The sequence below is a fragment of the Prinia subflava genome, chromosome 4 (genome assembly GCF_021018805.1).
Source record: "Prinia subflava isolate CZ2003 ecotype Zambia chromosome 4, Cam_Psub_1.2, whole genome shotgun sequence".
NCBI classification, from domain to species: Eukaryota; Metazoa; Chordata; class Aves; order Passeriformes; family Cisticolidae; genus Prinia; species Prinia subflava.
Genome location: NC_086250.1, coordinates 6,667,344 through 6,694,541, shown reverse-complemented (window position 1 = coordinate 6,694,541; position 27,198 = coordinate 6,667,344). Strand labels below are relative to the sequence as shown.

Below are 27,198 nucleotides of genomic sequence, written 5' to 3'. Positions count from 1 at the left end.
CTCTACTTCCTTACTTTTCCAACTGATGCTTTCAAACATTTCCTTCTGCAATGGTAAGCATATTGCCATCCATTTTCATTGTCTTCCATTATTAGAGGCTCAATAAGACAGCCCATTCACTGTGTTCTCAGCTGTAGTATTTGTGCACAGCTCAAGTGGCTGAGACACCTGAGCTAACCAAAACCACACCTAATTTGGATTGCAAATCTGCACAAATGCTCTGCTCTCGTGGCTGGCTACATTTCAGGAGCAGTTGGTGTTATAATGTGGCACAGAGGGCAGTTAAACAAAAATCACTTAAAACCTGAGGATGCCCATGAGAACTGCAAAACTAGTAAGTAAAAATGAGACCTCTAATGGCTCCATGTATGTGGGTATTTGCTGAGATATTCAGACCTACCAGTTGCCCAGTAGAACTCGACATCTATTTTACCTATCAGTTTGTCTTATGGATTTTTATATCTCTGTCCAGTGACATAAAATCTTTGGTATATTTGTTGCTTTTTGTTCTAGTCAGTTCTTCTGCTTTATCTGTCCTTATAATTTAATGCCATTTTTTAACTTTATCATTTGACTGTAGTGCTGTGAAATAGCTGCTTCAAATTTGAAGTGAGCATAGAAAATAGTTCTAATCTACATATTTGCTTATACTATTTGCTATTGGAATTATTCTCATTTTCAGACTAGAAATTAAACTGGAGAAAGCTTAAAATTCTCCTGGTCAGACATGACATGTGGCAGACCAAGGCTACGCAATCATGGTCTCCAATGTTCTGAACTATTGTACAAACTGATTCTGAGATTCAAACTTCTTTTTCTTTCTCATCTCCAAAATGCTTCCCATCATACTTCAGAATTTTTTGGCAGAGGACAATCACAGCCAAGCATAAGGTATTGGATCATGTTACCACGTTATGTCATTTCTTAATAAGTTTGGGGTTTGGGGCTGTGACAAACTGGTTATAAACTTTCCCCCTGCACTTGTCTTAGCTCTTTTTCTTCAGTGGCTACAATTTCTATTTAATAGGTGTCATTATTATTTTTAGCAGCCATTGTCTTCCACTATGTTTAAGGTATTATCATGCTGCTTACTGACCTGTTTAGGGAAAGGACACAGCAGTTCAATACCTCTGTTCATGTGGCTTCGAGCTTGTCAGGCAGCACAGCTGCAGGTCTGAACAAAGCAGTTTGTGCTCAGCTGACACAGGAGGGAGACTGAGAATTTTACTGCACAATGGCATCATCAAGAATAAGTTAAAATACCACTACGTCATTTACGACTTAAGGTTTTTCTATAAATGCATCATAACATCAGAATACAGTAAGTCTCATGTGCCAGAGACCAATGGTACAAAGTAATTTTCTTTAGTAGAGATGTTGGCATCACTGAGCATTTTCTCTTGATATTTACCTTCATGAGAACATCATCAATCCAATCCTACAGCAGCTAGTTACAAACTACAAAATTTTCCAGTAAACTGAAATATGAATTAATACACACAGCAGAACTGAATAAACATTTAAATTCATAGTAAGGCAGGTCTGGAGGCCCTGGGACAATGATTGTTATACAGGTATCTAAGAGTTCATCTTATTAACAGATAACTCTAGAATAAATAGAAGTAATTTGCTGTGATGGCCAAACTTGTTATACTCATTTATTGTTCATATACTCATTTATTGTTCAACTTTTTCTAATAAGCTGATCTTTTGTACAGAAATGTGACAATAAAACAGTTTTCTAGTACTTAGGAAGGCCCTGAAGGAGAAGATTGAGGCATTTCTTTTTCCCCAAGCCTTTAGTGTAATTGGTAACTTCGGGGCACATGGGGTTTATCTTACAGAAAAGAAAAATGTACTTTCTTTAGCACAAGTCACATTTCCAGGAAAAAAAAAAAAAAGTACTGTTTCTTTAAAATCTTTTCAGCCTTACTTATGTCTAACAGAAGGCTTTTTTCTGCTCCACCCTGATGCATTTCCTCATAAACTGCATTATGTCACAGTTCTGTGGCTTATTTATATACAGGTCAAATTGAAAACTGATGCTGTATTCCAGATTTAACACAGTAAGGGTTTTTGTCTTCAGTGAGGATGCAAAATCATTTTCTTCTTCGATGCATACAATTAACAATTTGAGTTTTACAAGGAAGGGAGGAAAGAAAATCCCAAGCCAGGAGAGCATTGCTGTGAGAGCCTCCCTGTTTCTATAATAGTCCCTTTCTGTGCTTCACTTTTTTCAACATGGAATGCAACTGTAAATACACACCCATGTGGTAGCCTGAGATTTTTCTATCTCTATGCAACCTTGATTACAATCATGCAAGAAGAAACTCAAACTTTTCTGTTCCATGTTTCAAAAAGGTATCCAGACTGTAAGAGGACCAAGTCTCTCAAGTATCCTTCTGCATTAATGAAGCCTGTGTAGAATGTGCAATTTCTTGTCAAACTATAAACAACTAAATCAGAAATGTGCAAAGAAAAGATTCTAACAGGTATGTGGTAAACCATGACCTGCTTGCAGAATACTAATGCATCAATACATATTGTAAACTACAGATTAAGAAGGGCAGACTTACTTCAGAGTGGAAGAGGCTTTACAGAAGCTGCCACCTTCCATTTTCCTGAGCTCAGTACATGCTGCTTCCCATGTTGTGGCAGAGTGGTCACATAGCTGTACACACCTCAACTTTCAAATCATGGCTGCAGCCAACAGTGTCCATAATCCTGACCAGAACCTCAGTGACCTCTGCTCTATTTTTTTTTTCATAAATTACCTTTTAAGAGGCTCAAAAGTGCAAAAATTCCAAGCATGAAATATTACTTTCAAAATTTACTCAGATTTTTATTCAGCCATGCTTTAGTGTTTCTGACTTTTCATCCATATTTTACGTCATTATTTTTCTGCTTTTTTGTTGTTTTTTCATTTTGTTTCTTGATTAGATATCTGAAAACACAGATGATTCAGTTAACCAGCACAAAATCTATTTCCCTTGGCTAAGATAAAACTTGCCACTAACCTTTGTACCAGCGAAATTCTATCCCATCACCTTACAGAAAAACTACAGCTTTATTCCCTGTGGGATGCTAACAATAGCTTGCCAAACCAAAAACCAACAGGGAGAGATAAGGGATGAAATTCTGTTTCCCCTCAGGGGCTGTGTTTACACAGGTTGTGTACTTTGTAAGCACACAAAGGTGCACACCCCACCAGAGCTCACTTCTTTGTGCCATACACGACTCATGCTCTCACTTCTGGAAGAACTGTTACACATCCCACTAAGGTCTCAAAAATAGAAAAGTGAAAAGCCTGTAGACCATGCCTTAATGCAGTTCATCAAAGCAGTAAGCTATTTCCCAGCTCTACACCAGCTGGATAACACCTGGCTAGCCTTGGCAGAACCTCTCATTCTTCAGTGCTTTAAGCTTCCAGGGAAAAACATTTTCTTTGTAGAAATAAGCTTATGATCTCTGTTGGAATGAACTCTGGCCCTGGCCATCCTTCCAAAAAACTACTATTTTATCTTTCTTTTTTTTTAAGCCAGCAGGAGCTGAACAGATGGTTTTGAAAATTGCACTTTCATTTCTGTGTATGTGCACACATCTCTACTTCCACATTACATGCTCACATATATTGTGGGAGGCTTTAAAAACATCCATCCACTGCAATTTCAGTTATCTGAGTCTAGGCCTGGTACTTGGATCTCTGAGCTCAGCTTAGGTAACTACAGATGCAGTGAGACCTGCATCTCCCAAGAACTCACAACTCAAAACTGTCACTGTTCCACACTGGCTGTTATTCCAGCAGAAGCATGAACTCAGGGAATGACTGTGGATCCTTCTGTGTGTGAAAAGACAAACAGTATTTTACAGTTAGGTTTGCTTGAGACTGACTATTTTACCCATTTTGCTACTCAACAAACCCTAATTATTATACGTCCTTTTAACTGAGTTTTCTCATATACTATACTATTAAACTGTTGAGCAGTTGTACTGTTTTTTCATCTATTTTTGCACTAATTTCTCCACTCATCCTGATTGCAGAGCAGTGTCATTGGTTTCATACATTTTAACCAATTTTCAAGACATTCATGTTTAAACATCACTTAATTGCCAGTGACAGCATTAAACTAGCAACTAATATCTTAATATTATCAATTAGATATTTTGGTTTTAAAATAATAACATCTTTATATAGCTGGCTGTTACTTTTTGCCAATTTTTTCTGTATACGCTCTATTTTTAAATCCTCACTTCCTTTCTAGCATTTTTGAACAAGGAACTTGATTTAAATTTAATTTAACTCTTCAATTTTATTGATGGATAAAGTTCATTGGAAATCTAATAAAGCTTAAAGGTAAATAATTTTCATTTTTATATGCTGTATCAAACACTCACAGTATTTACTGAGTATTTACAGAGTACTGTGAGTACTCTTTTTTAGTGTATTTAAACCACCATTACAATAGCAAATATTCTATTAGAAAAGACATGGCACACACTGGAGCAATGTTTTATTCCAGTTGGTATGACAGTGATGCATCTGGACCCTCAGCATTTCTACTCTCTTGTATTATTGCAAAATGGCACGGTTAGATTAGACCTTGTATTATTTTAAAAAAAGAAAATTACCCTTATCCCCATTTTCTAAGGAGCTCAGCATGAGTATTTTTTGCTGTGTGAACAGCAATTGTGCAATTTCTACTATGACATCTAGAGGCTGCTGCTTATTTTCTGTGGTTTCTTCTGTGGGCAAGATTTTTGTGGTTTCTTCTGTGAAGAGCCAGGATTGCTAATGAGAAGCCATAGGAATTAAATTTCTCAGGGTGAGAGTTCACTACAATTCTGCTAAGCAGCATGACATTTCTGGGTTAGAGCATCAATAGCAAGAAACGTTCTAATGGTAAAAATGTCCTCATTTCATAACTCTTGTAATAAATCTAGAAAAGGGCAGTATATTTGGAAAACTATTTAAACCAACAGCAAGTATGCTGAAGTCCTAAAAAAGTGTTTAAAGATTCATTTAAAATGGACACAGATATATATATATATATACATAGACATCTCTAGCAACAGAAGAGTAATGATAATCAATTTAATGAAGTTAACTAAAACCAGTAAGCTAAGTGAAACTTTTAAAAAATCATATTTAGATAAAACTCTGCCTTCAAAAAGTAGTATCTATCCTGATTAAATGATCACCTGAAGTATTCCTCATACTCCCATTGTATCATCAGCCTTTGAGTAGAATGTCTAGTAGATATCCAATTTTCCCATGCTGCCATCTGAAAAGCATTTAATTTCATTAATAATTGCAACAAGGTGTGACAGAAATGACACATAAAATTCACTGGAACAGACTTAACATGAATTTTCTCCCTAATTCATACAGAATATTTCTGTGCTTTGGAGGGAAATTGTTAAGTGCCATGAGCCCTGGGTAAAATGCTGTTCAACATCCTGAAAAGGGAAGTAAATCTTGTGATCACATACTTTCCTGATCCTACAACCCACTCTGTGTAGCAAAAGGATGATGGGGAGATAAAATGTTAGGTGAAGCTTGATAAAGGAAAACCCAAAGTGACACGTGCCAAGAAACAACCCCCTCCTAAGTTTAAGGGGACCTAAACTAGTTGATACAACTGAAGAAAAAAACATCTTTGAGATATTTTGAGATACTACAGACTTCTAGGAAAATGCCTCTCAGGGGTAAACAATGGCCAAAACCCCCAAAGTTAGGATTCTATAAAATATACACATATTTGCATTATGGAAAATACAGAATAAATCAGAAAATATCATTATTACACAATCTCCTAAACCCCTCATCTCAAAAACATTATGTAGTCAAAATTTTAAAAGTACAGAAGTCAGTAAAAAGGACTGAGACACCTGTGTGATAACTTCTACTGAGGAAAAAGAGAACAAACTTAGGATACTACAGCCTACAAAAAGGGAAGATTAAATGGTCACAGTAGTCTAGAACAACTTTAAAAATATGACATTAACAACTTTACATTAACAACAGATAATTTAACTGTTAATTTACACTAACAACTGACAAATTAACAACTTTAAACTTTTAAAAACATTTTCATAAAATGATTAACAAGAAGCAAGTGAAGCTCAAAGATGTCATGTTCAAAATCAAACAAGCAGAAGGTGAGTCTGCAGAAATACATCTTGGCTGGTTCCTTTACCTGGGTTCAAAAAGCAAAGGGGTTCTATCATGGTTAATGGTTGCATTAGCAACCACCTATCATAGCTCTGGACGTAATAGTTCCAAGAGAAAGTACAATACTGGATTCAGGTCAACCCCTGTAACTTCTTTTTTAAACTTTAAATACCTAGGCTTTTCCCTAATTCTTGATCCAAAGAAGTGTGGAAAACTGTGTGAATATAACCCACAAATTTAAAGATGATAGGTACTGATCATCATTTTCCTCTCTGAAATCAGGTCCTAGCACATGCATCTTACCCAAATTATTTCAGTGAAGCTTCATGAAGACCATTTCCTCTAATTAATTCTGCTTATTTCTAAGGACCATTATAAGAACTGATAAGTGTTTGAAACTTTTTATGCAATACTCACAGTTTTTAAAAAGTCTTTCTTAAGAAATGGAAAATATATGTAAGTTTATTTAGGAAGAGATGATTGCTATTCCTCTATTCCCAGCAGCTGTGATTTGTACTCATTCCAGTTAGCTGATCACATCATCATACAGAAGATAGTCTTTTCCACTGCTGTATCTAATAGAAATTTCTACAAGTATCACAAAAAATAGATTATCTCAGTAATGGAAACCAACATTTTCAAACAGCACCTACAATCAGCTAAGGCTCTTTTAAATGGATCTTCCCTACTTATTTCAAAACTCAGCAAAAACTCAGTAAAAGAGAGTGATGTTTCAAGAGGTGAATATACCACTCACAGCTTGTTTGTTACAAATCCACACAGGCTTGAGGAGTTCTTGCACTTCAATTCTTTATTATCACCTGCTCAGGTGACAATCCCTACTGAAAATATGGCTTGTTTCAGTGCAAGATAAAAGTTAGTACAAAATATCAATAACAGTGAATCAGATCTTTTCCCCTTTACATTAATCATGTTATCTACAGCTTGATTGTGCTTCTTTTTTAACACAAAATAAATTTCAGTTTTTACAAAATAAATTTCAGTTTTTACACTCTGATATTTCTATTCTATTCAACATGTAGACCAGAATGTGGCTGGTTTTGCAAATACAATTGATGATGTTGAAAGTTTTGTAGGAAATTCAGTGATGCCTCATCCTACCCAATTATTGAACTGTCAGTCTTACTTGAATTTCCATCTAAAGGCTTATTCAGAGTACAGCTGAGGAACCTGTCATTCTCTCACTTCATATAAAATGTTTCCAAGCAAACAATTAGGTCATGCAAAAAGGCTTTGAACACATAATCCTTCCTGAAGGAAAAGCAAACACCATCTGATGAGGTCCAGCATCATTTAGTTAAATGGTAGAGCTGTCGTAAAGTCTGCAAGCATCTACTCACACGAGTTGGACAAATGAAGACAACTTCATGAACTTTTCAGAATATGCTTTATTCATTTTTTCTGTCAGGTAACTAAAATTCTATGTAAAAAAGAGAAAAGTCAAAGATTGAGATATTCAACACAGATAAAACCCAATTTTAGTGACATGAGAACTACTAGAGAAGGCATGTTAATCCACCCATCCCATTTGATGACCTGTCTATTCTAAGACAAATACCTTCACTCCTGAGGCTGTCAGTTGAATACAGTATTGGGTGATACTCCAAAGAGATCCAGCCATATGTGAATCCCAGTCTGACAAATGGATCTCTAATGCTATCCCATTGCAATCCCTTGAATATCATGCCTTCCTACTTCTCTGTAGACCAGCTCATTATTAACAGGGCAAGTGTGATCCCCTCTCAATTTCATTTTCCAGCTTTCCTCAGTTCCCGTATTTCAGCCACACTGCTTTTCTACTTAGCTTCTATCTGTACTACAATTAGTTCCAATTGTACCAATGTACTAAAATTGGGACAAATCTTTTTGCTCAATAAGATCATGTTGAAAGGCACTTTTTAGCCATTTGAATGTTCTTGATTTTCTTTCATCTCTCTGTCTAAAGACATTAACATGATGGTTCTTTTCCCAACTCCTCTTTAATCAGCATTTTGAATAAGGTAGCAAGATTTTATCAGTGTGATCCTACAGGGCACTACTTCAGCTGAGCAAACAGATGTGTTTGAACAGTCCCCTTCAAGAAATGCTCCTTTCAAACATCTTAAAATCCTCCTGCTAATATATGAAGAACCATTCTTCATTATTTTCACAGGGATAAGAATAACTCATTCAAGTTTACCTCAGCCCTTGGGGTTTAAGTATTTTTCCTCCTTTGCTTGGTGGAAGCATCTTCAACCTGCTTCACCACAAAGTTCATTCAACATTACCATTATTGCTGAGACAAAGAACAATCAGTGGACTCCAAGCCCACATCATCAGGATGTTTCCACCTCAGATTTATGTCCCATATGCTGGTAAGTTACAGTTCAAGATCTATTCCCAGAAATGTGCTCTATTTTTATTAAAGGTTCACAATATTAGAGGTCTTGGATTCTTAGCTGAATCTCTCATCTGACTCTCATTTCTTCTCTTCTTTCAGATCTTCTGACTCCTAGGGTTGGTTGTGTAACCCTTTTTGCAGTCCTTTCCATGTCAGCTCTTTCTCTTCTGGATTTCATTTCCTTGTTAGCTCCACCATCCATTTTCCTTATGCCGTTTCCTACATTGCTTCTCCGTATTTTCTTCCTCTGTGTTGTGCTCACCCATGTTTCAAATGTCAGTGACTGGCTCTAACTGCTAAGTCAATACTGTCACCATGAAGACAGAAGCACACAGGTTCCCTGAATCACCCTGCACAAGCTGAGATTTTTCTCCTTGACTTTGTTTGGTGCACAGCAGCTTTTTCACCCCTCCTCATCACACCTGTGAATTGTCCCACTCTCCTTCAGCAGCACATTACCTGAAACCTCCTCCATTATTTCCAAAGGTGAGGCTGTGTGTATGTAGGAATACTTTCCCCCTGCTTTTCCACACTAACACACATTCTGTTTCAGTGCCATGCCTCAGTGCACTAATCACCTCGATGACTATGAACTCTTATCTCCTCATTCCCACTGTTCACAAAATAAAAGCAATATTTCTGACCAACTTGACCACTTCTTCGTTTTTTCTTGCCTTTGTGTCTGGCTGGTTTTTTTGCTTTAAGAAAATCCAAAATAAAAAACCCAAAACCAAACCACAAACAAATCAACCCAAAATTTTCTGCCTAGGTCATCTTTCTTCTCTCCCATAGAAGGGCATAACTTGTGGTCCACAGGAGGCAGCATTCCCCTCTGGCCAAGTTGCATAAAATATCACCGTAGTTTAAATTCAGATTTCTTTCCAGAAATTGATTATTATAGGCATGAATAATGTAAATATTACAGCTAAGCCTGAGTCAAAGAGTCAAACAACCTACTACTGAATCTACTAGTCCTTTCAGAACAACAATCATTTTAAAAATTATTACAACATTTTCCTTTTCTTAGAACAGATTTGGCCTAGCAGACTGTCCTTTAGTTTGAGTCCAGTATTTGAACAGGGCAGGGAACAGATAAAAACAATAAAACATGGGATTGCTCCACTGAAAATTTTAATGTGTCTACATACTTCTGTATAATTCAGGTTGATTTATCCAGATCCTCACCGGGTGGTTGTATTAAACTGTGCATAAAACTCTTCTGTTGGAATATTTGAATACTCTTCCTCTTTAAGGTAATCGTTCCTAGAAATAAATAATTTTTTTTTAAAGCCATTAATAAATGTTTTCTTACTATTATACAGAAGTTGCCTGAGAAACCTAAAAAAGATGTAATGCATTAACACCCGTAAATGTTTATAAACTCTTAGAAATGGAATTTTATGTGACTAGAACTTGTTCTGCAAAATACATGCCACACCTCAGTATAGCAAACTTAAGTTTCTTCTTCCTGAAATATCCCTCCAAAAATCTCAACAGTAAAAAAGTCTGAATGAACACAATTCCAAACTTTTGTTTTCATAGTAAGAAGGCATCATGTATTGGAAATTCATTTGCATTTCATTGTATGAATGAACCTGAGATTGGCTAAGTTGGTCAGATCATGGTGCTAATAATGTCACGGGTTTAATCCCCATATGGGCCTTTCATTTAAGAGCTGGACTTGATGACACTTCTAGGTCCCTTCCAACTTTGACTATTCTGTGATTCTGTATTCATGCCCCACCCCATTCCCCCCAGAAAAAAAGAAAAGAAAAAAAAAGGAACTGGAAAAACAGAACACCAAATCATTATTTTTGGGGTTTTTTTCCTGCATGTATTATCTTCCTCCTTTCCCACAGGAGCAGACATAAGAACTGCCCATCAAGACATCCAGTATTTAGTTAAAGAATCATCTAGTTCTGTCATACATAATGGAAATGCTGGTTGTGTTGCTAGCTTAACCCTGAGCTATCACAAACTGGCAGCTCTACTGGTAGTTCATCCATTTTTGTTTCAGAAAACTAAGATAAATTAAAGAAACATGTACTGGTTTTCACCTGATAATATAATTTCCTGCATAGATAATTATATTTATTCTATATTTTGCCATCTATATAAACAGTTGTCAGTGGAATGCTTTTAATAATTCCAGATCCTTATTCATTCATCTCAATCAGTGACACTCAAAACCTACTCTTTGAAGATCAATTAAGTAATACTGGAAAACCCACTCCAGATGAATTGTTGATTTTTTTAAAAAGCATAAACTTCTGACAAGTGTATTTAAAAAGTTACAAACAGAACACGTAAAAAAGCTCTTTAAAAGCCGAGCTCTTGGGTTACTAATGACAAAAAGGTTTTTTATTTGAACACGGCTGTTTGGTACTTACTTTGCTCTTTGCTCCTGAGAGAGCTCTGCGTTCCTGACATCCAGATCCTGGCGCTGCAGCCGGTTCTGCCGCTGCCGGTGCCGCTCGCAGAGCAGCTGCGCTCTGGCCGCCTGCAGGCGCTGCCGGTCCCACTCAGCGTCCCTGCGGCGCTCCTGCTCTCTCGCTCTCTGCAGCAGCGAGAAAAACGCCTCGTTCTCTCTTTCAAAGGTGGAAATGTATACGTGAAGTCTCGTGGGTACGTTCATCCAAACAGACTTGCTTCACTGAACACTAGGGGTTGTATTTGAAATGGGGAGAAGGGAGCAAGGATTTCTAAACCAGGCAGGAGCAAGACACGGCCAGTGAAAGAGCTATTCTTCTCCCTCTGTAAAAACCCAGAGCAGCAAGACAGATTTTTTTATTCTTATTCTTGTTAGCAAGAGTTTGAAACTTCTTGAGGCAAGAAGTGCATAGACAGCAGTATGGCTTATAATATGGCTAATTTGGTGTAATAGGAGAGCCATGAACAGCACATGAGTAGACAGAAACTGTTTTTTTCCTCTGCCTCACTTCTTGTCTGACACCCCATTGAACAGAATCAAAAAATCAGGCCTCCAAAGAACTTACTTTCCTTGGTTGTACCCCTTTTCAGCCAGCTTAATGACTTGAATGGGTTCATTTCAGAATAACAGGAGAGGCAGGAAAATGACAATTCTACCTTCAGCTTTAATAACAGTACTAGGTAAAATATAGTATAACCTATGGTCCTGAAAGGACTAAAAGATAAAATAAACCACTATGCCTTAGCTGTCATAAATGCAGCCTCTGCACTGAGGGAGGCAAGTCATTTCCTACTTCACAATATCTAGGCCTGAACACTCTTGACTTCATAGGACACTAGGTATCTTCATTTTGACTGCCTGCCTCTATACACCTCCAGAGCAGCAACTATTACCATTGAAATTCTATTTTACACCACAGCTCATAGTTGGGTGGGATAATAGAAATGAAACTCCATCACATTCTTACATTCATGAACTTCTAGGCCTCTGAAATATGCATGAGTAAGGTCACTGGACCTCTCTATTTGCCTTGCTTGGATACCCTTGAGCATGAGAACACTGATTTGGCCTGCCCTGCTTTCACCTTCAGCTCCCAGATCTTCTTCCCCAGGGAGCAGCCCACTCCTTGCAGGCAGCTTGGGCTCTCTCAGGTCCTGAACTGCACCATGAAGCCTGGGTGCCAGGCTGGGCAGAATTTTGCTGCTCAGCTGGACCCCCATGGGCCATGCCCTAAGCTCCCCTGGGCTCTTCAGCAGCCTTCCTCCCAGCCCAGCTCCAGGGCTCCAGCCTACTCCATGACATCTCCCAGGTGCTTCAGAGGTTCTGTGTTCAGTGAGACTGATTAAAGTTTGGGTAAAATGCAGACCAATGGAAAACACAGTCTCATATTGGCATGTCCAGGGCAAACAATGGTATTTTTCTTCTACAAACATCAGTAGTCTGTAGTATTATCACAACCAAGAAAACAGAAAATGCATGAAAACATTTGTGAGCTTAAATACCTGTTTCTCCAGAACTTGTTCCTTTTGGAACTGACGGATTGCCATGAGCTGCTCCTGATTCATTCCCTTCCATCGATCCACCAGGACAGGATGTTTACTCCAGGGACCGATTGCTTGGTCAGGGTTTTCAGAAAGGAAGTCTCCTCGAAGGAGGCAGGTAATTTCATCCATGTCATCTTTCATTTTTTGAGCCTTCTCCAATTCATTTTTATGATCTACTTCAGCAGCCTAAATTCAGTGGAAAGAGAAAAGTGATGTTTTTTCCAAGAGAAATATGAACTAAGGGATGAAAAATGCACATGGAAGCTTCGTTCTGGTCCCTGTCCCTGCCTTCCAGCTCAGGGGGCTGAAGACCAAAGCAGAGAAGATATTAAGTACCTCAGTCTTCTCCTTATGCTCTATTGCTATGTTTAGCCCCAAACAAAGGATAGAGATTCTCCTTGCCTTTCTTTTGATGCTGATGTATTTTTAGAAAAGAGAGAACCAACAGGGACAGTAACTAAATAGAGGACATCTAGATCCTTGGATCCTTTGTTCACTTGGTGAAGTGTATAAAATTTATCTTTTTCCAAGCTCCAAAAACTTTGGAAGTCAGCTGCTAAGAAACCCCAGCAAAAACATCACTATTCATTCTGATTTTGTGCATCTCATTTTCCTTCTCTCTCTCCATGTTTTCTAAAAAACAAACAAACCAACTTAATAATTATTTACCTGGATTCTATTGAAAGTTTTAGTAGCTGCACAAACATTACGCCTGCTTTCCTCTTCTTTCCTTTGTTCCTCCATAATCTTTCGATCAAGTTCAATCCTAACCTTGTCATAAAGATCGTCTAAATTAGATTCAAATGAAATTTAGTCAATATTCATGGACATGATGAGTTAACCAGGGGAATAGGCAGGGGGGAGCTACAGATACAGTAGGCTGAATAACTATTTCCAAATCCTACCATCAAAGGATTTCAGATGAATTACTTATTAGTTTAATATGTAACATATTTTGTCTAAACAGTAAGTGTTAAAATGAAATAAGTATGTTAAGTACTGCAGAAAATAATGTTTCATGGCAAGCTGGGAGAGAAAAATCAGTATTATTTTTTCTGCTCTAGGACAGTACGGATTGGACAGGTTGGCCTGATGAAGTAAGCATAGCAACTGGAGGCATAAACCAGAAATGAAACCTGGGTGATATTACAATCACATGTTATGAAATAGAGATTTCCTAAGAGAAATAGTGACTACATTAGAGCTTATAAAGTAAAAACTGATCTAGTATTTCTAGAGCAGTATATTTAACAATAGAGTATGCCATATTTTCATCAGATACATCACAACTTCAGAGAAAGAAGATCAAAACTACATTACCTGCCAATTTTTGGTCAGCTAATGCATTTTTCCAGTCTTTCTGTTGCTGAAGAGACCACTCCCTTATCTGCTCCTTTTGAAACTTCATCCTCTGGTCATGGTTTAAGTCTTCCCCCATGAACTTCTGCATGCCAGATATAGTACACCGAGGATCATCGTCTGAAACTCGAGCAGGTCTGTCTTTCTTCAGGGCTTGTGGATCATTCAGGTCAAACTCACGTCTTGTCTCCGGCCCCTGAAAATTCTTCTGAAATTCATTGAGAGCCCTATGAATGTCCTTGATTTCATTTTTCTGTCGTTCTTCTAGCAGACACATGAGCTTGTCATTTTTGTTCATGTCATGAGCTGGACAAAAATGAATACAATGAAACCACAACTCTTAGAGGTGCATGAGTCATTGGAGTGCACACATAAGGTCAAAATAAAATTTTCAAGGTGAATAAACAGAATATAAGTCTTCAAACTGTTATGCCTTAGGAGAGTATTTGATCCATAAGTACCAGCCCAGTAAACACTCTAATGTTAGTAATATTTACTTAATATTCTTAAGAAATATTTTCAGCTTTTTACATATAAATTATTTTTATTAACGTTACAATGAAATATATGCATGTGAAACAAATACAATAATAAATACTAGAACTATGAGGTTTCATTTGGTGAAAACCTGCAGAAACACAAGAAATGTACAGTAAACCAGTTGTTTCCATTTACTCTTCATTTACAGCTACAGCTGAAATACATTGCTGCTTGTGAGAAAGCAAACCAAAACTGGGCTGTAACTGAAAGGAATATAGGAATATATCACAGTTCCAATGATTTTTCTAACCATAGCAATAAAATCATTGGCTGGCATTAAGTTTTGAACAGCTTAAGAGCTTCTGCTCATTTAATTGAAACTAAATAAATTACAGCATTTTTAAGAAAAAACAAACAACAAACTACCATCCAACTAGCCATTTTAGTTATTTAAAATAATTTGTTAGAAAAGAAAAATAGCTCCTCTTATTGCCTTACTGTACATGACTCATGCTTCCAGCAACAATAATCCAGAGAGGATTCTACAGAATCCATATATTCTATGGAAGAATGGATGGACAGAAGATGAGCTCACTCTACAAGAAAGCAACTAAAATAAAGAAATTTTTCAATACCTTTTAAAAGAAAACAGTGAAAATTGTGGCCTATTAGGCAATGTATCCCAGTTTAATCATGTCAATACAGATCTTAAGATAGCAAGGAGAATACATACTGTGCCAATGTAGACATATGAACATAAATAGGATGTAAATTGGATGACTGAATTTAGAGAATATATTAAGGGATAAAAGAAAGCAGGAAACAGATTAACCATTTAACCATTCACAGAAATATCACAGTATCCAGGAATATACCAAATCTTTCATGTTGTGCTTTTTCAGCTGCTTCCTGCATTTTCCTCTCCTTGACCTGCAAATCCAATGCATCTTTATCAATCTATAAAAATGAAAAAAAAAAGCAACTCTTTAGGAGATACTGTGTTTGAACAATTAAAACAGGTATTGTGAAGCTACATTGACTCACAGTCGTACAAGTTAGATATAACTTCCCCAGCAACACAATATATACACATTACTAATGTAGGTAAAACAAAATCCAGAAACAGAAATATTCTTGTTTGTTTTAATAATGATAACTATGCTCTTGCACCTGATCAGATGAAAACACCACATTTACATGACACATACAGCTATAAATATTTTCAGCTGCATTACACAGAATATATTTTCCCCATAACAGTTGGCAATTTTATTTTATTGTTCTGCTTTCATTTATAAAGCAGGTAAGTATTTTAATAATAAAGATGACAAGAAGTTGTAATAGTTCATATTTGAAAAAAATACAGAAAGTTCACTATAAGGATGGAAAGGAAACATTTCCAGTCTTATCAGAGAGCTCCACATGGTTGCCAAAATGCAGTACAGGGTGCATGATCTGTGATGGGCTGACAGATATGGTACAGAACATCCACATCCATGGCAAGTGGGACCTCAGCAAAGGATAATATAGGCCACACCATCAAATGGGAGCACACGCCTCCATTTTAGGCAAAAAAAGCTTTGTTGGCAGATGGTGGGAAATTAATAGGCAGGAAAGTGGATTTTACTTATTTTCTTTTTTTTTTTTTTTTTTTCTGTCAAGTCACTTAATATCTTTAAAATTTTGTCAAAAATACAATGACAAATCTTCAATAATCTGGTAAATAATTTTAATAGTCTTTGTCTAAAACCAATTCAGATGAAGACAGAAACAGATTATGGCTGAACACACACATGGTTAGTGCTGTAAAGGACAACTGACAATAGCAATCAGGCAAAGAGGTAATTTTGTAGCAAGGGTAAAACCATCAAGAATTCTATCCTCCATAAACAATGGTGCTGTGGACACTAAATATGAACTCTTTCAGAGGGCTCATTTGGAAAGCCAAGCTAACAATACAATTACAGGAAATCCTGTTAGGAGAAATTCAATACATCTTAGTTCTCTGGCAATAATTGAGGCAGGTCGGTGTATCGATTTGTGTTACACTATTGGCTCTGTCCTCTTCAAAACGCTTTCACTCGATACAAAAACATCCCTAAGACAGACATTCCCAGTCACATAACAACAAAGGTTTCACTTCTAAGTGCTTAAATAAGAAATCTATGAACAGTTTGAGGCAGCTAATATCTAAACTAGTTCTATTTATGTATAAAGTTTACATGTAAATAGAAAGTAATTTTTCATTTGGATTACTCATCTGAACTGTTTAGAAAAATCAGTGATTTAGTGAGGATAAATTCTTCAATCTGTAAGTGAAGAGGGCATTATCTTACTCAGATGAAAAAACAGATACAGGATTCGAAGTAATAATAAAGTTAGTAATAATCAAGGAAAAAAAATGTAAAATCTGTGTTCCCATTCTGCTTTCCAGTATATTACCTCCATGTTTTTACAATATTCAGACCCTGCTTTAGGATTTCTGGTTTCTAAATCAAATATTGTCTTGATTTTTAAATTTTCTCAGCGACCGCCACTCAGGTAAACTGGTCAGAGAACAGAAGCAAAGAACCTTAAAACCACACAGAAATACTGATATAGAATATCTCTGTATGGATTTCCTGGCTGTTTATGGTTCAGACCTGGCCTAACTCCAAAGCATAAGAACAGTCCCTTCTGTTAGTATCGTTGTTCAGGTACATTGAATGATGTTAAATCAAAATAAACTGTTAACCAAAATTCCCCAGACAAGCTCTCCTTCATTTTAGATGTTTGTCTCATGTAAACAGATTTATCAAAACCTGCCTGAGTCAGTTCTACAAAACAAGTCAAGTCTACAAAAGTATTTGGGTAAAACCATAGTGTAGTGTACTCCAGTATGGCTCAATAAAATGCACTAGGATATGTTAGTTGTCAGCTATTTCGTTAACTGAGGATATATGGTTTGCACTTCATTTTTAAGGCTCTAGAAAAGCCAGTTTAAAGAGAAAGTATGTGTTTCTGATTAAGAAATTTCAAGTATCTTAACCCATCCCATAACTGCTAAAAAATGTTATTAGCTTCTTCCACTTAGGTATATTGTTGGGTATTTAAGTATATTGTTGGTGTGTGTCAGGATGCTGTACCAGGTGGATACACCTGTCATGTTCATTAAGTGGAAACTGCTAATTACTCTGCAGCTACAATGACTCTTGCAAAAGAGTGACAAGAATAAATTCAAGGCCCTGTCAGAGATAAGGTGAAGATTTCTTTCCACTGGGACACGTTTCTGTACCTAAGAAAAGAGAATCAAATTGACATCTGTTACAACTCTACCAATGAAATCCTCTCACAGCACTCTTCCATCCATGCATGATCACAAAATCTTAATGTGGGCCTTTGGACATATCACAGGGAGACTCTTTGTGTTCATACTGTTGCCTCCAAAGTAGAATAGGTATAGAGCACATTATTCCCTGATGTTCAGTATGCAAACTGCAGAGTAAACTCGGGAGAAAATCCACCTGTCTGAAGGGTGTTCACATTCACACATCCACGCTAAGAAAAATCAGACACAACAATTAATTACATATACATAGGCAAGGATGGATCTGCCCTGTTTCGTCTGATGCAAAATGTGGGCTAATTGCTGGACACTTATAGCAGTAAATCTAAAGCATAAATTCTAGCGAGGTCCAAGCAGACAAGGGCAGGATCGCGGAGCAGAGAGGTAAAAAACAATTACTTGTTTCAGCCACATTACATGAGCTAACTCTGGAAGCTCTTGGCCTCCCTCCAAGTACTCTTGCACAGAGACACAACACAGGGCTTGATTTCTCTGTGCTCTTAGGGGACAATGACACCCTGCCCTTGAATCCAGAGCAGTGAGGCACAGGTACACATGAGAAGCAATGGCCATAGAGTAAAACATATGAAGTTTTGCCTCAACATGAGGAAGAACCTCTTTCCATCGAGGGTGGCAGAGCACCGAACAGCTGCTCAGGGAGGCCACAGATTCTTTCTCCCTGAGGATATTCCAAAGTTACCTGGACATGTTCCTGTGTCACCTGCTCGGGGTGACCCTGCCTTGGCAGGGGGGTTGTAGTGGATGATATTTAGGAGTCCCTTCCAACCCTAAATATTCTGTGATTTCTTTCACTTTCTTTAAACGCGACTCTAAAAGTTGCCTCTGGGCCCTCGCCTCCTTCTTGCTCCCCCTCACGCACAGACCTGAGGAGGGGTCACTGGAGTCCCGCTCCCGCCCAGAGCGGCTCAGCCGCCCCTTCCCGCCTGCCCCGCCCTGAGGGTCGCCCCCGAGTGAAGCCGTTCTCCTCAGAACTCCTGGGAGCGGCGGGGGAACACGGCGCCTTCCCTCCCTTCCTGCCCGCCCTCACCCCTATGGTGCGGATCCGTGGGTTGAAGATGCGGTCCCGCCGCAGCAGCTCCCGCCGCCGCCGGCGCTCCAGGGCGGCCGCCTCCTGCTGTTCCCGCTGCTGCGCCAGCCCGCTCATGGCGCCGGGAGGGAACAGCGGGACGGCAGGGCTGCGGTGAGAGCGGTGGCCGGGAGCAGCGGCGGCGTCCAGCCGGGACACACGCGAACCGTCGCGATGGGAACGGGAGCGGCGGTGGCCGGCCGGCCGGGACACAAGGCGCACCGTGGCGATGGGAGCCGGAGCGGCGGTGGCTGGCCGGGACACAAGGCGCACCGTGGCGATGGGAGCCGGAGCGGCGGTGGCCGGCCGGGACCCAAGCCGAACGTCGCGATGGGAACGGGGGCGGTGGCACCGCGGGGCGGGGCCGCAGCACGGCCGCAGCACGAGGCGCGCTGGCTGTGAGGGCGGGGCGGCGCCGCCCGTCCCTTTGGGGCGATAAAGTTGTGGAGCAGGCGCGTTGGTTTGGGGGTGTCTTTGTGCCAGTAGACCAAGTAGTGGAATAGCTTTGTCGAGTCCTTGAGGGAGTTGAGCTCAAGAGCTCCTGCTCCCCGCGGGGATGGGTTACCTGAAGCTGTTAGTGGTGAAGGATTTCAAGTCGTGGAGGGGGCAGCAGGTTATCGGCCCCTTCATGAGGTTCAACTGCGTCATCGGGCCCAATGGATCAGGTAGTGTGGGTGGGTGTGTGGGTAGGGGGCAGCTGCTCCGTGAGCTGTCAACATTGAAAGCTCAGTTTGGTGGGACCTGCTGAAAATCTGCTTATGTGCACCTGAAAGGGTGGCAGTACAAATTAAGTCTTGGAAGTACCTGCTCTGTAATTCTTAGTTGAAAGTGTAGGGTTTTCTAGCATGGAAGGGCAGGAGCAGGCTAGGGGGAGAGAGGCGGTTGATGGAATTTTTATTTCGAGTTAACTTGATGCTTTCCAGCTTAAGCAGAAAGCCTAGTTTGTAAACAGCACACCTTGTCCTGGCCATCCCATCTTACAAAGATCACACAAAGATAGTTTTATTTTAATACTCCGGGCCGTAGCGGTGGAAACCTGCTCGATGGGAGCCTGTGGGTTTGACTGCGCTTCCCCCGGGACGGGGAGAGCGGCTCTGCAAAATGGCGGCTGCCGTGAGGCCGGGCCCACCGAGCGGGGCTCGGGAGCCGCGGCTCCGCAAAGTGATCACAGTGTGCTGGAACTTCGTCAGATTTGATCTCTGCTTCCAAAAGATCCGTTCAACAACGGCGATTTTATGTCTGTCAAAGTGATGGGAGGTGAAGGCTGTCTTAACAGAGCAGCAAGGATGCATTTAAAATTTCAGTTTCCCCAGTCTTCTAATGATTTCATTTATAATTCAGATTTTTAGACCCTGTGTTTTCCTCACTTACCTGATTGAAGTAAGATCTATGTAAGTTGAATATAGTTAGCATTGTTACCATGTTCTTTATCATCATATCCCCACTGCTCTATATTGTAAAGTCTCCGAATTATGATACTTTTTCCAGGTGCTCTTTTCAGTTAAATCAGAGTACATTTTATAGATGAGTCCAGGAAAAAAAAAAGGTGTGAATATTTTGTAATCCCTGAATTGAGTATTTATATTTCTCTGTTTTTCTCCTAGTGTTCTTTCTTTTTCTGATACTTTTGAGAGTAAGTCAAAGTATTGTCAAAGTAGTAAGTTTGAAGGCTGAAAATAACTAAGCTGTCAGCAGAAATACTCAAGACTAAAGGGATAAAACCAAAAGAAGATTCCATTATGAAGATTACTGTCAAAGGACTATGACCAGATAGCTTTGTTGCTGTAGTGAATGGATCTCAGAAAGTGCCACTATTCTTCAGGAGACTGGAATTGCAGTGGAAAAGTTGGGGATGGAGTGCTCATGCAATCAACCTCCCTCACTTCACTCCAGAAAGCACACTGCCAAGGAAGGAGGGTGGTGTGGCACGCTCTCCTCTAAAGAAGCCTGTGTAAAAAAACAAGACTTCTTCAATAAAGCTGAAAAAATAAATCAGTTTTGTCATAAATTTTATTACAGACAGGCTTATATTCTGCTGCCAGGGTGTTACATCTTAAAAATGAGTTTATTATGTGCAACAGCTTTTCCTCAGTAAAATCACAAAATCATAGAATGGTTTAGGTAGGAAGGGACCTCCTATCTCATCTAGTCCCAATCCCCTGCCATGGGCAGGGACACCTTCCACTGTCCCAAGTTGCTCCAAGCCCCATCCAGCCTGGCCTTGACCACTTCCAGGAATGGGACATCCACAGCTTCTCTGAGCAACTTGTGCCACTATCTCACCACCCTCACAGGGAAGAATTTCTTCCTAAAAGAATAAAAAATACATAATTAGAAATAGAATTTTTAAAGAATTTGGCAGTTCTCCAGATTTTTTAATTCTTAATAAAATGCTTCCATTTATGTCATGTCAAAAATGTCTTTTTTTTTTTTTAACTTTTGAAGGAAAATCTAACATAATGGATGCTGTCAGCTTTGTGATGTGTGAAAAGACATCAAATTTGCGAGTTAAAAGTATTCAAGAACTTATTCATGGAGCGCATGTTGGAAAACCCGTTTCTTCTACAGCTAGTGTGAAGATAGTATATTGTGAGGAAGATGGGGAAGAAAAAACATTTTCAAGAGTCATCCGTGGTAGGTGGAATATTCTGCTTGTACTGTCTATTGTCTGATGTATAAAGAAATGAAGACCAAAAATACCAAACTTGGAATTTCAGACACCAAATATTACTTTATAGTTGGGCAGATTAGTATAGTCCTTCAGATAGCATTTTAGTAGGGATGTAAATGAGATATATATGGGTTAATCAGTTAAAAAATTAAGTTATTACATGTTCTTTGCTCAATATCTGTTTAGATTTCCTTGGGATCTGTAGATGATGTAGGCTCTAGGGAATGGGATCTGACACCTTCCTGCAGGTGTGAGCACCATAAGCATATCAGTTCCTTTAGAAAGTACTAGAATTAGTAAAGTTTTCAAACAAAACATAAGTTTCTGAAAGGAATAAATGAGTAATGGAAATCTGTTGTCATCTTTGAGAAATATGCTCAGTTAGATTATTTCACTAGTTTAATTATTTTCCAGTAGATTTTTTTTTGTTGTAGCCATTTTCAGCAGTAATTTTTTTTCCTTTCCTCCTTTAGGTACTTGTTCTGAGTTTCTTTTCAATGACAAGACTGTCAGCCGATCTGCATACGTATCTGAGCTTGAAAAAGTAGGCATTCTTGTCAAGGCCAGGAATTGCCTTATTTTTCAGGTGAGCATTCAAGGTACTTAGAAAACAAAAAGTTCTTAGGTTATTTCATAGAATACACAGTTAAGTATTGTTTAGAAATGAGAGCCCCCTTTGTCAGCTACAAGGCAATATATTTTTTCCTGACCTTGCCAAGAACTACAGGACTGCAAAATACACCTAGTGGGGTTTGTATGTACATGCATACAGTAGTAAGAAAGAAGCTAACTGGAAGAAGCTGAATGCTTCTGTTACTCACAATATATAAAAAAGTATTGGTCTGTATAAATGCTTAGTGTATTTAGTTGTAGGAGTGCTAGGAAAAAAGTATTTTCATCTTAAAACACTCCTGTTAGTAAAGATGCATGAAAATGTAAAGGAATTTTTGTTGAGATTGAGGGGTTGAAAATTTTCTTCAGCTGTAAGTTTCCAAGATTTTAGTGACACAGGCCTCAAGCTTTTCATGAATAACACATTTCACAAAATCATCTTCCTTAGAGTTGCTGACAAAAATTCCTAAGGGAGAATGGATTTTTCCCTTTTACAGAAATATTTTTAGTGGCTAGGTGATGCTCATTTTGGCACTAAACTTCTCCTTGGGTTTGAATCTAGAGGCATTTCCACCAACTCTGTTCACTGTAAATATATACAGAGGTCAGTCTGTACTATATGAAATTTGTAAAGCATCAGAATGATCTACAGTGCTGCATAATTTATTTATTTTCAATTTCGGTTTAGGGCACAGTAGAATCAATCGCATTGAAGAAGCCGAAGGAGAGAGCTCAACTTTTTGAACAAATTAGTAATTCATGGGAATATGCTGAAGACTATGAGCGAAAGAAGAAGAAAATGCAGCAAGCAGAACAGGATGCACAGTTTAATTATAACAAGAAAAAAAGTGTGGCAGCAGAACGCAAACAAGCAAAGATGGAAAAAGAGGAGGTAACTTCAAGTTACTCCATTTTTTCATCTTAAGTTGCCAGATTTTGCATTTCTTGTGAAATTCAGTAGGGTTTAAAAAAGCCCAACAAACCCACAAACTTCTGTTGGTTTTAGTCTAGTAGTTTTTTTCAGTATGGCATACTATATAATAATGTAGTATCATTTGAAAAGGTAGACGAATACATGTAATCTAAGTAAAAGAAAGTATAGGCTTGCCAGTATAATTTAATTAATTAAAGTATTGACTTAAATATTTGAGTTTTTATGATTAGTGACCATTACTGGTATTGAAGCTACTTGTACATCATCTTACATCACTTTGGCCTTGAAATTAGACTGCTAATGATGGAAAATAATATTTATAAACTATAAATTCAATTTTAATATTGGTAGGCAGAGCATTACCAGATGCTAATCAAGGAACTGGAGGAAGAAAGGATACAGCTGCAGCTTTTTCAGCTTTATCACAATGAAAAACAAATTGACTTTCTGAAAAACAATTTGGATGAAAAGAATATGGAGGCCTACATCAAGAAAGAGTCTCTTTCTGCAGCAGAAGAATCATTTAAAGCCAAGAAAAAAATGTTTGGGATATTAAACAGGGACCATCAGCATATGGAAAAAGAAATGAAGTAAGTTTTCCAATCAGATTGTGTGATAGTGGAATAAAGCATTATCTGCCCTGGGAGTTGCTTGGCAGGTGTGCATTTCCTGGTAAAAATGTGAGTGCTAGCCCACTGCTGTGGAAATCAGTTCCCAGCAGTTCTCTGAAGTAAAATCCAGAAATGGTTTTTTACCTCCTCTACCATGCCTAGGTGCATATGTCATTATATAAATACTTGTTTGCTATTAAATTTTAGGAGGCCATTTTTCACTTCTTACATTATTGTTCTTATTTCACTTCTTACATTATTATATTATTACATTATTATATTATTACATTATTATTTCTTGGGGCTTTTCTTGTTTTGGCTGTGTCTCGTGTCTTGTGGTGGTTGGTTGTTTTGGGGTTGTTCCTGGGTTTGTTTTCTAGGACTCTGGAAGCATCACTGATCCAGCAGAGACCCCTCTATATAAAAGCAAAGGAAAACACATCCTATCAAATCAAGAAAGTAGAAACGTTGAAAAAATCTCTAAGGGAAAAGGAGAAATCCTGTGATAAGGAAAAGCAGAACATAGAAGAACTGCAGATGGAATTGAATGATGTTGAGAAGGCATGGAGAGCGTTTGAGGAGAAAACTGCAGAAGAGAGAATGGAGAGAGCAGCAGATATTGAGCTGGAAGAAAGTCAGGTAAAACAGGAGACCCAAAAGTACTTTTACTAGAGAAGTCTAAAAATAACAAACTGTTATTTCACCAATGACCTGGGATTTTTAGTGATCTTTTTCCCTTGAACTCAAACAAAACCAGAATTCTAAGTTTTATTTAGACACATGGTACATTATGGGAGGATAGGACAAAAAATGTTTGTGAGGGTCTCAGGGTGAGTAATTTTTGAGAGCTGGCTTTTCATCTATTGTATCAATTAGGGGAAACAAATGAAGATAAAAAGGTAAACCAGACCTGATAGTATACATATCATCTGCTGAGAGTCTGAGTCTGAAACTGGGGTAGCTCATTTGGGAGGGAAAGGGCTACATCCCTTGGTAGAAAATTCACTTTGGAAGAAGCTGTCTTTGCTTGTATGGCCATGATGATTGTAAAACTGTGACAGCTTTTTTTCTGCTGTCTCCTCCTTAAAGTAGTTTCTGATCAATTAATATTAATGAAGAACCTGCAGGGTTGTTACCTTAGTTTGTGAATCTTCCTGCACTGCACTTTACAGTCATTCAGTCAGTCATCACTTAGGAGATTTGTTTAAAATATTTATAATTTACCTACTATATGAAATTTTTTAATACCATAAGAATGCTGAAAATACAGCACTAATTTTGTTGTGCAAAAACTTAGTGCTAACCCTCAGAGTGAATGGGAAATACTGTAAGCTTCCCTGAACAGTAAGAGTAATAAAAAAGGCTAACAAAAAACTGTAGGTGAGAACTGTTAGGTGTAAGCTTTGGATTGAATCTTACTCTAAAAAAAAATAGAGCTTGTTATAATGCAGTCAGTATTTAGAAGAGTCTTCTGGAGAATTAGGTAGTTTTGATAAAGTTTAGGTAGGCAAAGTAACTTAAGGCTGTAACAATGTGAGGCTTCTCACTTTCCAAGAAGTGAAATTTTTTTATTTCTTCAGCTGGAGCGCTACAAAGAGCTAAAGGAACTGGCAAGAAAGAAAGTAGCCATACTGGCCCAGCAGCTAGAAAAACTTCGTTGGGAGGATAAAGGAGATCAAGAAAGGCTGAAACTTAATCGCAGGAAGAAAAATGAAATTGAGGTTTCTGTATCAAACTAGAATTAGATTTTTAGGAGAAAAATGTTTCTCTGCCATTCCCTCTGATATAACTGTCTATATAAACGTGCTCAGTGCTTTGATGTAATATTCATACATCCATTTTTTCTTCATAAAATTAAAAAAATTACTTCTTTTTGAATTACTAGTTATCAGGAAAATGTATTTAGTAAATAAATTCCATTGCCTGTGCTTCTTAAACTGAGCAAGTCCAGTTGTGCTGTTGAGAAGGGAATAAGGAATACTTAAAAGTGCATGAAATATGAGTATGCAAATGTAGTGGGTGCAAGAAGAGGTTAACTCTCCATCCCTAGAACTATTTAAAAGGTCACAAGGAGTTCAGGAGTTAAATTAAGGCTTAATAAACTGTGTAGATAGCAGTATATTTTTTTTCCACTCCACTTACTTCAGTTAATGTGTTTTTAATAAATTTGAGTAAATAAAAATTCTTGTTTTACCATTGGTGAGGTTTTTTTACTACAATGTTTTGTGTCAGCTTGGAAACTCTGTCAACTTTTTTAAAAAAAGCTATTGATCTAGGGCCAGGAATAGCATCTCTTCTGTATCAAGACCTATAATTCCCTTGGCACCTGCTGTTGCAGAAGAGATGCTGTTACTTCACCATGAAATAGAAATAAGGAAGAAAAGCTCTATCTCAGTACTTGTTCTGAATGTAGAGCTGTATATCTTAAAACTGTCATTTTGCTCTGGTTTATTTTTAACACATTCTATTTGTGACTGCATAGGAAACCATAAAACAGACCGTGGAACAGGTAGAAGAGCATGAAAAACGCATAGAGAAGTTGGAAGAATATGCTAAAATATGCATGTATGTGTAAAAAATTAAAAGCTAACTGGATTTCTTGGGTATTAATAATTTTCAAAATATAGCATGTTTCTGTTTCCTTCTAATTATTTTATTTGAAACTTTAATAAGAAGTAGAATTACTACTAATTCTTACTAATTTTACTTAATATTTCAGTCACTTTAGCTGTCAAAATAAAGTAGGAACTACGATGATCCATATTTTGTTTGAATCGGTTCTATAATATTAATTTCTCCCAAGTTACTACTGTAGGTATGGAGCTATTATTGGACAAATTCTGAGCCAGGGAACAGGACAGTTTTGTAGTTGTGCTGCTCTAGAAAGCATTAATATTTACATGGTGTATTGGCACAGCTTGGTTCTTGCCTCCTGGGTCTTGTCTTCTGCCTGATATTTATTCCTTCTGAAGTTAAATGACAGCAGAATGACCTTAATTTATACTGCAAGTGTGTATATATGAAATTGTGAATTGCATTTTATTTTTGCTTCTGTTCAAAGTGCATCATTAACAGAAAAAAAACAGCAGGAGGAGGTGCTGGCTAAGGAAGTTGAGAATGCAACAATTCGAATGGCTGAAGTGAACGAAGACTTGAGCAAAATAGTTGATGAGCTGCAGAATGCCAGGATTGATTACCACGAGGGAAGGCGTGAGCAGATGAGAGCAGAGATCCTGGAAAGTCTGAAAAGGCTGTATCCAGATTCTGTGGTAATGCAGTGGCCTCATTTAAATGATTTTTTTAGAGTAAGACTTAAAAGTTCTGCATTAGACTGAGTAAGCAGGAGTAAATTGGACAGTAGAATATCCTTCTAAATTTTGTTCTTGCTTGAATGTATTTTTCACAGGTTCCAAAAATAAAGGGATTACTGCTTGCATCAAATAGTAATTTTGATCTCTTGTGTGATTTAGTGGTGTTTAACTATTTCATTTTTTCCGTATTTGGTTTTGTGTTCTTGTAGCCTCCATTTTGACTTCATTATTTTGAACAAATGAATAGGAAGGTTAGCCAT

The 27,198-nt window shown here is 38.1% G+C and overlaps 2 protein-coding genes across 4 annotated transcripts in view; one reads left to right on the top strand and one right to left on the bottom strand.

Moving 5' to 3' along the window:
• Window positions 1-7,561: 7,561 nt before the first annotated feature.
• On the bottom strand, window positions 7,562-19,239 carry RIBC2 (RIB43A domain with coiled-coils 2). 3 transcript variants are annotated; one of them, XM_063395289.1, is made up of 7 exons: window positions 18,761-19,147; window positions 15,263-15,344; window positions 13,869-14,213; window positions 13,218-13,336; window positions 12,507-12,734; window positions 10,964-11,130; window positions 7,562-9,836 (listed from the first exon to the last, which is right to left on the bottom strand). In XM_063395289.1, exons 1-7 carry the CDS (start codon window positions 18,875-18,877, stop codon window positions 9,755-9,757), a joined length of 1,140 nt encoding a protein of 379 aa, XP_063251359.1. In that variant the 5' UTR covers window positions 18,878-19,147; the 3' UTR covers window positions 7,562-9,754. The 3 variants fall into 3 exon arrangements, with proteins under 3 accessions (XP_063251359.1, XP_063251361.1, XP_063251360.1); XM_063395291.1 differs by lacking the exon at window positions 7,562-9,836 and having other exon boundaries at window positions 10,969-11,161; window positions 18,761-19,239; XM_063395290.1 differs by lacking the exon at window positions 7,562-9,836 and having other exon boundaries at window positions 11,123-11,233; window positions 18,761-19,239.
• Window positions 19,240-20,676: 1,437 nt separating this feature from the next.
• The window catches only part of SMC1B (structural maintenance of chromosomes 1B), a 28,055-nt gene continuing 21,533 nt past the window's right edge, over window positions 20,677-27,198 (top strand). Inside the window, exons 1-8 of the mRNA XM_063395288.1 lie at window positions 20,677-21,433; window positions 21,944-22,056; window positions 22,771-22,974; window positions 23,368-23,606; window positions 24,008-24,266; window positions 25,208-25,348; window positions 26,110-26,192; window positions 26,689-26,896. Of these exons, the coding sequence (XP_063251358.1) occupies window positions 21,190-21,433; window positions 21,944-22,056; window positions 22,771-22,974; window positions 23,368-23,606; window positions 24,008-24,266; window positions 25,208-25,348; window positions 26,110-26,192; window positions 26,689-26,896 (1,491 nt within the window). The 5' untranslated portion in view covers window positions 20,677-21,189. The remainder of the gene's footprint in view (window positions 21,434-21,943; window positions 22,057-22,770; window positions 22,975-23,367; window positions 23,607-24,007; window positions 24,267-25,207; window positions 25,349-26,109; window positions 26,193-26,688; window positions 26,897-27,198) is intronic.